The following is a 12498-nucleotide window of genomic DNA, read 5'->3' on the forward strand; positions in this document are numbered from 1 at the left end:
CTGCCCCCCGCCCGGCAGGGTCACAGATCCGGGTCCTGGACTGCGGACAGCCTCCCGCGCTGCCCCCCGCCCGGCAGGGTCACAGATCCGGGTCCCAGACCGCAGACAGCCTTGCCTGCTGCCGCCTGCCTTCAGTATGCAAATTAGCCGCCATCTTGTTGCTTCAGGGTGGGGGTCCCCACTGGGGTGCCTGGCCAGTCTGGGTGAGGGGCTGAGGGCCGTTTTCAGGCTGGCGGGCGACTGAAGCTCCAAACCTCTCCTTTTTTTCTTTTTTTTTTTATTCTGGCATTTATTTACCTTCTATGGCTGTCACTGGAGCTGAGAGCCGGCTTTCTCTCTGAGGCTCGGCTGCTGAAAGCAGGTTTCTGGCCTTTGTTTTCTGTATTCGAAACAATGTTGCGACTCCAGCTCTGAGATCCCGGCTGACTGACAGGAGGTTTCTGGGGTTTTGTTTATCTTCTATAAATGTTACAATGTTTCCAACTGAAGCTCAGAGGCCGGCAAGGCAGGCGGGGAACGTTGGAGTCCTCTGTCACTGAAGGAAGCAAGCCTCCCTGTTCGCATCAGCTGCCTGGCTGCCGGCCGCCATCTTGGCTGACAGTTAATTTGCATATCTCCCTGATTAGCCAATGGGAAGGGTAGCGGTCGTACGCCAGTTACCATGTTTCTCTTTTATTAGTGTAGATATAGCAAAACATGGACACAAGAAATAATCCTGTCTTGTTAGACTACCAAACACATTTACATTAATCATCTTTACTTTAATATTTTAATATTTTCTAAATTAGTGTTTCCCAAACTATATTTTGGACTCTTGAACTTCTACCGCAATAACATAAAATTTCTTAGAAATTTATTATTTTCAAATTACTAAATGATTAATTGTATAATACATAAATAATTTTTAACCTTAGTTATTTTTGCATGAAAAAACTAATTTTAAGCAAACAGGTGAATGAGTGAGTGAATGTATAATTTGCTTTGTTGGTTATTAAACTCTTGTAAGAGTGTTTAAGTTTGAAAGGAATTTAATTGTCTTCCTTGCTGTTCCTTGGACTGGACATTCAAATAAGTGATCACCTATTATATTTACTTTTGAAATGTCTAGTTTTTAGCACTTTAGGAATAGGATATTACTTGCTAAAAATAATTTGCCTTTTTCTTCATTTCCAAATTAAACTTTGGAATGTTTTATTTCTTCATTGTCACTACTACTATTTTTTAAATATTATTACTACTAAGAGCCAACATTAAAAAAAATTAAATTGATTTGAGAGAGAGAGAGGGAGAGAGAGAGAGAGAGAGACATCAATATGAGGGAAAACATTGGTCCGCACTGGGGATTGAACCCATCACCTTTTTGTATATAGGATGGCAGTATTCCAACCAACTGAGCCACACCAGCTAGGGCTAAGACCCAGCATTTAAAAAAACAAACAGGTATTATATGCAGATACTGTGCCATGTATTATTGACATGCACTAAATTACTTAACTCTCACAAAAAAAATAAAATGGATGCTACTATGTGCCTATTTTATACTGGCAGAAACTGAGGTTTACAGAAATGAATTTGTTCAGCCTTACTTAAGAAGTTTTAAGAATTTTTATACATCTTTGCAAGCATGTGAATTGATAAATTATGTTAACTTTTACTTCATATTCTATCAATTGTTGATAAATTGAAAGGCCTCATTGATGATAAAAATTTGTCAGCCTGAATTAGACATTATTTTAACATATTTTTATTCCATTTGGGTTAAATGCCATTCCATCCCCCCCCCCCCCCCCCCACACACACACACACATGAGATTGATTCTGTTGGGAAGGGGTGTTTTAGGAATCAGTGGGTCTTGGGTACACACTGAGAATTAAAAGCTAATTCAAAATAAACTATGCTTCACATTTTAACTGGTTCAACACTATTTGCTAGTTTAGGTCTGATAAGAAAGGATGCTCTGGCATCTCTGCTCTGAAGAAAATAGCTATAGCACCACGTGAGAAAAATAGTTATGTTCCAGTTACAAGCTCAACTTCCAAAGTCATTACTGTATAACCTATTCCTGAGGACAGGAGAAAATGTGTAAAATTAAACTTTGGGAGGTAATTTCTTAACCTATCATTCATATGCAATCATGATATTTATTAAATTTCAAGGTTAACTTGGACAGAAATACATATTATTTACAAACTAGAGGCCCGGTGTGCACGGGTAGGGTACCTAGGCCTGGCCGGCAATCAAGGCCGATCTGTGGGGTGACCAGTGGGGTGATCAAGGGGCCCCCGCTGGCAACCGCCTTGGCTGGCCTGGGGCCTGCGTGCTGGGGTCAGCTTCTGCATTGAGTGTCTGCCCCCTGGTGGTCAGTGCACGTCATAGTGACTGGTTGTTCCGCCTGTCATTCTGCTGTTCAGTCGATTTGCATATTAGGCTTTTATTATATAGGATACAATCTGTTGTTTTGGAGTTAGTGAACAGGACCTGCAAAAAAGTTTGTTAGGGAGATGTGTCTTAAAATTTGATCAGCATAGATTAAATGTATGCAGTTTTTTAATATCAATTAATAAAGCTATGAACAAATGTAATGGCATGGAGAAGCAGAAAAACAAATATAATTTTGGTCAGTTTCCATTTTTTTTGATCAACAAATACCTATTGAAGACTGTCCTTGGAACATATAATAATCAGTTAAGAAATTTTTATTATTTTGTTACTATGATACACATGTACAGAAAAGTTTAAAAAATGCATAGCTGAATTAAACACTATAAATCCATTCCAGTAGGTATATAGTGGAGCCTCATTGTTGGTTTAACTTGCATTTCTCTAATTTCTAATGTGATTGAATAGTTTTAAAATTTTACTGTTTATTTTATACGTTGTTTTGTGAAGTAGCTATTTTCTTACCCTTTTATGATAGATGTTTTATATTGATTTATTGAAGTTTTATATGTTTTGGAATGTACTTTTTGTTTGTTACATGTATTACAAATATCTTTGTTTACTCTTTAGATTGTTCTTTTTACTCTCTTAATGATATTTCTAAATAATTGAAAAATCTTTATTTTAAAATAGTTTATTTTGTAAACCTTTTTAAATATGAGTTGTGCACTTTGACTAAACAATGGTCAGCAAGCATATGCTGTATGATTCCAATCATTTTAAATATGTTAAAATGATTGGAATCATAGGGTCATAGGGTCATCATGTAATTAAGCTTTAAGGTCATCATATAATTAATATTTGTGAAAGTCTATGGAATGCTTGAAAAGAATATTATGCATGATATCAAGTTTGCTAGTTGTACTATTCAAAACTTTATTTTTGTTTATTTTATAAACACTTGTATTTAATTTACCACTATTATTTTGGATATATCTATTTCTTCATTGAAATTCTGTCATTTTTTTTTGCTTTATTTATTCTAAAGCTATGATGCTAGTCATAGCCATGTGTAACATTATTATAGCACTAGAGCCCTGGTGCATGAATTTGTGCATGGATAGGGTCCCTTGTCCAGGCTGGCGATTGAGGCCTATCCAGGGGTGGGTCAGCTGGCCGGGGGGAGGGACCACGGGAAGTTGGCGGGGGGGAGGAGGGAGCATGGGAGGTTGGCCGGCAGGGGGGGCTGTGGGAGGTTGGCCGGTTTCTCCCCTCCCCCAATCAGGGCCAATGGGGAGGCCAGCCAGGGGGAGGGGTAGTGGTTGGTTGGCTGTGGGAGTGCACTGACCACCAGGGGGCAGCTACTGCATTGAGCATCTGCCTCCTGGTGGTCAGTGTGCATCATTGAGACTGGTTTCTTGGTCGTTTCAGTCATTCTGGTCATTCGGTTGAAATGGTCGCTTAGGCTTTTATTTATATAGATTGGCAAAAGGAGTCTTTTTAACTGTACAGTATTCCTCTTTATTTCTGATTGCTTTCTGCAAGAGAATTGGTTAAAGTGACCTAGTTCACCATTTCTGGGATAAAACAAATGAACACTGCTGCCAATACACAGTCACCTCTCTGCATTAGCTCACTGTGAAGGGAAGGAAACAGTCTGGTCAAAGGCACTCACGATACAGTGTGGAAGTATTGGGCGAAAACACGCTATGCTTTGATAGCCCATAGAGGACCACCTAACCCACACTTAGTTGACAAGGAAGGGTCCCAGAGGGAGTGGCGTCTGAAGTGGGTTTGGGCTTGCTTAGGGAATTATGTGGCTCATCTATTGAGCATGTCCAGGAAACGGGAAAAAGAGGGTTCTAAATAAACAAACTTGTTTCCAATTGTGTACTATTTCAAAGTGTTTTCAAATGTTTGTGATTATAACTAGACTAGAGGCTCGTTGCACGGATTCATGCACCAGTGTGGTCCCTTGGCCTGGCCTGTGCCCTCTCGCAATCTCCGAGACCCTGTGGGGGATGTCGGATAGCCAGTTTCAGCCCAATCCCCGCAGGCCCACTCCAGACAGGAGGGAGTGTGATCCTGTGCATTGAGCGTCTGTCCCCTGGTGGTCAGTTTGCATCATAGCCACCGGTCTTCCGGTCATTCAGTTGCTTAGACTTTTATACATATAAAAATGATATTGCAGTGAGGCACTTAGGGCCTTCATCTGTCTACCTTCCACACTATTTCTTTAGGACAAGTTCCTTGAAGGAAAATTACTGCAGCAAGGGGCACGAGCTTGTTTATCCACAAAAGGGGGCACGTAATTCAATATCATAGAAGACTTTTAGAAAGAAATTACAGCAAAGCTACGTTTTGAGGGATGATTCTGATTTAGATAGGACAAAGGTGAGTGACCTCAAAGCCTGGGGCAGCTCGTGTGCAGAGGAAAGAGCGGAGGGGATCATGAGTGACTGGGTGTGGATTGGCTTAGTTACAAGGTGTGGGGGTCATGTTGGGAGAGTGGGCTTACATGCAAACTATGTTTATTTCTGATTTTATAAAAAAGGTTTAGTTAATAAAATAATATAAGCTCCTTTTCCCTTTTTCTTACCCTTGAAGCTCATGGAATCCATTTGTAGCATATTCCTCAAATCATTATAAGGGTTATCTGTCGTATACCAGAATGTATTTTCTTCCACCTCCCCAGGTGATTTTACATCTGGAACGTATTCTGTTCCCCTCCATTGCCCACCATCATACTAAGTAACGGTAACTTCCCTTTACTTCATTCCTATTCATCCATTTGCACATGACCAACACGGTACTTATTAAGTCGAAGCCCAGTTTCACCACTTATTTGCTGTGTAATTTCTGATAAGTTACTTAACCTCTCTTTGCCTCAGTTTCCTCATGAAAACTTCAACAATATCCATCACAGGGTTGTCAGAGTTAAATAAAATCATGTATGCGTAAACACCTGGCACCTCTTTGCAGCACAATGGCAACGATTTTCCCTCCATTATGAGTATATCTAAATTCGTTCAGGTTGAAAATGCCTTTTGCTACGGTTTCCAGCAGTGCCAGGCAGCTTCAGAAAGGAAAATCAGAGAGGAACAGCATTATCCTGAGAGCCTTCTGTGAGAGGTGGCTACTCTCATTTAGGAGCAAAGCCCACCTGGAGAGAGCGCTCACCTTTCTTTGATTGATAGATTTGAGAATAAAATGAGGAGCCAGCCTTCAGGGCTTTCCATTCACCAGCTTTTACAAATTTAAGATGCACTTCATTTTAATGTTAAAATTTATATATGTATATCCCTTCTCTTAGGTCACTCTTGCCTTCTTCCTGCTCAGTTCCTATCCTGTACCTTTCCCCTCCCCCACATCACAGAACAAATCCAAACTCTGGTGATTTGAGATACCCCAAGATCTCAGGGTGGGGTGAGGGGGGCTGACTAATTTTGCCCAGACTTTCTGTAGAAGCTGCACATATGCTGCCGTTTTGAGTTGCATAATTGATTCAATCTCTGATTTTAGAGGAACGCTGAACTCCTTTTGTGGGACGCTGCATACATTTCTCTAGGGCAAAAACTGCCCTACTTTTTTCTCTCTGGTATCTGTTTAGTGCTAGGCCATTTTTCCTCTAAGAATCTAAACTACCCTCCGTGAAATAAATGAAATCACAGTTGGAAAACGGCTTACTGGACAGACTTATAACCACAAGATAAGAGCTACACCACACGCATTTTCTTAACGTTCTCCTCTTCCCTGGTTCGCTTTCTGTCTGCTCTGGAACAGCTTGGTGTTGGCTAAAAGGGTATGCTGGTCGCTTGGCTGAGGGTTGGCATTACCTGCATGGACAGCAGCTGCCTTGGCATCTCATTGGGAACACAGGCTGTGGGGTCTACCCTTGCTTGCCCCTGGACCTACTGTGCAACTCTAAGCAGATGTACTTCCCTCTCTGAGTCTTACCTTCAGCAGTCCCTGGTAGACTAATGTCTGCACTCCTGGGCTATAAAGATAGGTATGTAGCAAGCTGCAAACTCACATTGAGCCTTTTGGTTAACCGGGTGTATGTGAAGTGCCAACTGGGGAAGATGACTTTATGCCTTCTGAAAGGCCACTTAACCACAATGACAACCGGCAATTTTAAGCTTATCACTTACTTCATACTGTACTTGGCAACCTTATTTTTGGTTATGTTTTCAAGAATTTCTAACTGGAAAGTCTTGTTTGAAAGCAGATGTCTTTTATAAACCCTCCATTATGAGTATATCTAAATTCGTTCAGGTTGAAAATGCCTTTTGCTACGGTTTCCAGCAGTGCCAGGCAGCTTCAGAAAGGAAAATCAGAGAGGAACAGCATTATCCTGAGAGCCTTCTGTGAGAGGTGGCTACTCTCATTTAGGAGCAAAGCCCACCTGGAGAGAGCGCTCACCTTTCTTTGATTGATAGATTTGAGAATAAAATGAGGAGCCAGCCTTCAGGGCTTTCCATTCACCAGCTTTTACAAATTTAAGATGCACTTCATTTTAATGTTAAAATTTATATATGTATATCCCTTCTCTTAGGTCACTCTTGCCTTCTTCCTGCTCAGTTCCTATCGTGCACCTTTCCCCTCCCCCACATCACAGAACAAATCCAAACTCTGGTGATTTGAGATACCCCAAGATCTCAGGGTGGGGTGAGGGGGGCTGACTAATTTTGCCCAGACTTTCTGTAGAAGCTGCACATATGCTGCCGTTTTGAGTTGCATAATTGATTCAATCTCTGATTTTAGAGGAACGCTGAACTCCTTTTGTGGGACGCTGCATACATTTCTCTAGGGCAAAAACTGCCCTACTTTTTTCTCTCTGGTATCTGTTTAGTGCTAGGCCATTTTTCCTCTAAGAATCTAAACTACCCTCCGTGAAATAAATGAAATCACAGTTGGAAAACGGCTTACTGGACAGACTTATAACCACAAGATAAGAGCTACACCACACGCATTTTCTTAACGTTCTCCTCTTCCCTGGTTCGCTTTCTGTCTGCTCTGGAACAGCTTGGTGTTGGCTAAAAGGGTATGCTGGTCGCTTGGCTGAGGGTTGGCATTACCTGCATAGACAGCAGCTGCCTTGGCATCTCATTGGGAACACAGGCTGTGGGGTCTAACCCTTGCTTGCCCCTGGACCTACTGTGCAACTCTAAGCAGATGTACTTCCCTCTCTGAGTCTTACCTTTAGCAGTCCCTAATGTCTTTACTCCTGGGCTATAAAGATAGGTATATAGCAAGCTGCAAACTCACATTGAACCTTTTGGTTAACCAGGTGTATGTGAAGTGCCAGCTGGGGAAGATGACTTTATGCCCTCTGAAAGGCCACTTAACCACAATGACAACCGGCAATTTTAAGCTTATCACTTACTTCATACTGTACTTGGCAACCTTATTTTTGGTTATGTTTTCAAGAATTTCTAACTGGAAAGTCTTGTTTGAAAGCAGATGTCTTTTATAAACCCATTTGATCCAGTGTGTAGTTTGGAGACTATCTTTTCATCAGGTGCTTCTTGGTTTGTAGTTTGGAGACTATCTTTTCATCAGGTGCTTCTTGAAAAAACTGATTTTTTTGACATATTTTCTTTACTCTAAGAAGAAAATAACATTTGTTAGGTCCATACTCAGTACCACTATTTGAGCAAATCCCCCAAAGAATTCTCATACTATAAAACTGATGAACTCTACTGTTTACATCAAGGGAATAATGTCAGAAGCTATTTCCAACTGATGTCTGTTATAGCCTAAATGGATTGTGTCATTATGCTGCTAAAAGAATTTAGGCTTAGAAAATAGCTTTTTACTTTTTAATAGGAAACTTAGCATAAACAGATTATTGTTCAAATTCAGATCTGTTACTTACCAGTTGGATAAATTTGGTCAAGTCCCTTAACCGCTAAGCCTCATTTATATATGAATATTTGAAATTGAGATAAGAATCATACTTTTCAGGTTTGTTGTGAAGATTAAATGCTAAAATGCTATAAAGCCAGTCATAGACATGCATCAGCCAGGTTTTGCTGTAGTGACCATGTGTAAGAAATAATCCATGAACCTAAGTGACATACCACAACAAATATCAATGTTAGACTGAGTTGGAATTGCTTCCAGCTTGTGTGTTCTCTTCAGATCTGTTAGGTTTTTTTCTTTTTTTTAGTCAGGTACTGGAGACTGAAAAAATAAAAATAAAAAATTAAAGAATATGCCTTTCATGGTGAAAACTTGCCAAGCAACTTAAAGCATCAATTCAGAACTGGCATTTCTATCACCTCCACACAAATTTTATTGGCCAAAACAAATCCATGACCAAGCTAAATACTAGTAGGTCAGGAAAATATACTCTGCCCTAATTGGAAAAAAAGTGTATTTTTGCTGAATGGTTAGCCAAACCCCTTCAGAGTTTACTGCATCTCATTTTCCCTCCTTTTCTTATTTCATCTGTGTGACCATTGGCTCTTCTCCATATAGTCTGCTCGATAGCATCTACTTTGCATTTCCGAAATTACATCACAGCTCCCTCTCTTTCTCTTTTAATTTGAAATTCATTTAAAAGATATACTTTTCTTTGTAAATAGGTACTTTGGAAAATCCCTTACAAAAAGAACAAAAGCTTCTGATTCTCCTTAGAGCCTCAGAGGGAGTCTTTTGTGACCGTTTCAATGGAATTCATATTGATCCAGGAACAATCGGTAAGAGTAAAATAAGTTTTTATTAAAAATGAAATATGTGTGTGTTTGTGTGATAAAGCACCATTCATATATTGGAACATCTACTAAATTCCAGTCACTGTTTTGGATAATTTATATTTATTTTATTTACCAGCTCTCCTGTAAGCAGTGCCCATTTTACAAATGATGAACAATATGTGAAAAAGGCCATATAGCTGGACAGTGTCAGAATTTAGAATCATATCCAGATGAGCAGACACCAAAATCTAGACTAAGAGTCTGTATTATTAATTGTAAATACTATGTAATTATTGATAAATTTTTATTACATTTTTAATTTTAAAATTATTTTTAATAAATATATTGGGGTGACATGGGTTAAAAAGATTACATAGTTTCAAGTGTGCATTTCTATGACATATGATCTGTATATTGCAAGTTAAGAACCATATGATTTCACTCATATGAGGGATAGAAAACTGAAAGCAACAAATGAACAAATAAGAAAAAAAAAAGCTCATATACACAGACAACAGTATGGTGGTTACCAGAAGGAATGGGAGTGGGGGGTAGTAAAGTGTAGGGGGAGTCAAATATAGGGTCACTGAAGATATACTTTTTAAAACTTAGAGATCTATAAATTACAAAGAAAGATTTACTATTGACAGTTTCTCCATTTGATACTGCCACAACACCAAATCTTATTTTAAAATTGCTCTACAGGAGATCATAGAAACTGTGACCGATCTTGTATAACATGTTGTAAGAGCCACACAATAACTCAGTTTTAAGGTATAGCTATAAGAGACTGTTTATCAGATTTCTAGTATTTTCTCACTTACTCTGTACGTCATTACTAATTGCACAAAATATCAGTGACTCAGTAAAATGGAAACAAACATGTTAGGATAGTTTGAAGTTTGGTAACTTAGTTCCATAATGTGTAAACTTTTGATGATTATGAATGATCAAGAAATCTACTTTTCTGGTCGATTAAATTTTTTGGATAATTCAAATTTAAGAAAATAAACTGTTAGGATTTTTTGTTTGTTTGTTTTTGGTTGTTGTTAAAATCTTTTGTTGTTGGCAATTTCTCTAAATTACTTCATATTTCTTCTTCTGAAGAAATTGGTAACCAATAGTGAAAAAAATGGAATTTTAAAATGATGACAATAATGATAATGGTATCTTCTAAAACTTTTATATACATATGATTATTATTAGGAAATATTGATTCCCGGACATATCCTGAAATTCAGAGTGTTTTTTACATTTCCATTAATTCTAATTTTAGTTTTATTATCTTCTGGCTTTTCTTTGAATTAGAGTATGGAAAAAATTAAGGATATTGACATAAATAGTTGGTTAAACTTCCATCATTTGAAACTTTTTTGTTTTACATAAGATGAAAACTTAAGGCATGTTATTTGTACTCTACTGGTGTTTGTTTCTTTTATTCATGTTTTATGCTAAAATTTGTAAGATCTTTAGCGTTCAAGATTCATGATTTGCAACAAAATTGGGTACAGCAGTACAGGGGTATGTAGACAATTCTTTGGAAAATATTTGAAGAAGATATTAGAACTCCTATTCAAATAAATATGAATATACTCATACATATGTATATTTAATTAAATAAATATACATGCAGTAGGAGTATATAACCATAATTTTGTTACTGCTCGGGTTCATGCCCAAACATTTTTAGACCACTAGGATCTGAGGAATTGAGCTTCACGTCATTTTAAAATGTAGTAAAACATATAAGAGAAAAGACCTGAAGGGATAAAACTGGACTGCATCAAGCAAGACCTTGGCAAGACTTTAATTTATGAGTCTTAAATGATATTTTGAAACAAAGGAGCTAGAGATCTATTCTTTGATATCTGTAATAAAGAAATAGAGGTCTAACCACTGAAAACAAAGTTAATAGCACCAAATCTATTTCCTTAGGAAATAATAAATTACTCTTGCCTTTTGGAAAATCCAGTGTATAACATAAAATATCAAAACCAGTTAACTTCCAACCAAATTGCAGATGGTGTGGAGTCACTTAATGGTGGAAATCTAATTAGCCATTAGTGTGGTCTATTTCCCAACTGTTGGATTACTAGATGTGATGTGCATGCATTTTTCTATAACTTTTGAGAGAGTGCGTTTCATGTCCATGTGAGATATATTTGACCTGCTAAAAACAGAGCACTAAAATACTCTTTTTCTGATAAGTGTACATCTTTATATGTAGTTTCTATATCACATATCTTGCCCAATAACCTCTATAATGAGTTTTACTCATGTTTCCTTAATTCATCTGAAGAATTTTGCTTATTTTATTTTCAGGAGTTTATGGGAAACTTCAGCTTCACAGTGCTTATCCCAAGAAATCCTGGACACGGCTTGGGGCTGACATTGCTTCAGGCAATGAGAGGTAAGGAATGAGAGTAAGTTACAATATATTTCTTGGTTTAGTTTGCTTCTGCTTGATGTTTTGTCATGACATAAAATTAAATTTTAGATTAATAATTATAATTCAAGGATAAATAAATGAAAAAAAGGAGACCAGAAGGGATTATGGAAATTTCTGAAAAGTAATAGAGAAAAAATAAAACAAGTAAAAGGCAGGGGAGAACATAGTTTATTTAAGGAATTAATTTTAGTTAACACATGTTTACAGCTATCAACAAATCTTTAAAAATATCAATTCTATGAGTTAATAGATGATGTATAAGGTGGAACCATTATAGTCTGAATTGAAATGGTAGGTGATTAAGAGATAGATGAAAATAAATTAAGAGTGAGATGAAGCATATGAAGAATATTATAGAATTGAAAAGGTAGTAATATAATTTAATAATTTTGGAGGAGTAAAGGATGAAATTATCACTGCCTCAAACTACAGAGGTAATATGGAGAACAAACTGGTGGAATTTACCTGAATGCAGAATAAAAGGTCAGGAGATAAAAATAATAAAAGAGAAGGTATTAAAAATAGAAAACAGAAATTAGAAAGTTTATGCAGGTAATTGCTCTTTTTAATAAGAGCCCAGAATAACTACAACAGAAAGAATAGTGAAAACTGTAAATGAAATGTGCATAGCAAACTTTGGAATAGTTACATTTAATTTGAACAGAGCAACATCAAGAACAATGATTGCTACATATTCTCATAGTATAAGAAAAAAGAGTGGAAAAGTAAAAGAAAAACAGAAGGAGGCATGAAACTTGCTAATCATAGAATTTTTTACATCATTAAAGGTAGGATGATAGTGGAGCAAAACCAATATATGTTTAAGGAAAAAAAGATTATGGACTCTATGCCTAAAAAAAAAAGATACTGTTTTGCTTTGCAAGACAAGACCTGAAATAAATGGACAAAAGAGATTAATAAAGAGATTAAACTGAACATAAAATTCAAGAATAAAAATAAAATTTTAA

The 12498-nt window shown here is 37.4% G+C and overlaps 1 protein-coding gene across 1 annotated transcript in view; it reads left to right on the forward strand.

Moving 5' to 3' along the window:
• PKHD1 (polycystic kidney and hepatic disease 1 (autosomal recessive)) overlaps positions 1-12498 on the forward strand; it is a 438226-nt gene that overhangs the window by 291021 nt on the left and 134707 nt on the right. Inside the window, exons 53-54 of the mRNA XM_014532447.1 lie at positions 8971-9084; positions 11404-11491. Coding sequence (XP_014387933.1) covers positions 8971-9084; positions 11404-11491 — 202 coding nt within the window. The remainder of the gene's footprint in view (positions 1-8970; positions 9085-11403; positions 11492-12498) is intronic.

The sequence above is a fragment of the Myotis brandtii genome, unplaced genomic scaffold (assembly GCF_000412655.1).
Source record: "Myotis brandtii unplaced genomic scaffold, ASM41265v1 scaffold893, whole genome shotgun sequence".
NCBI lineage: Eukaryota > Metazoa > Chordata > Mammalia > Chiroptera > Vespertilionidae > Myotis > Myotis brandtii.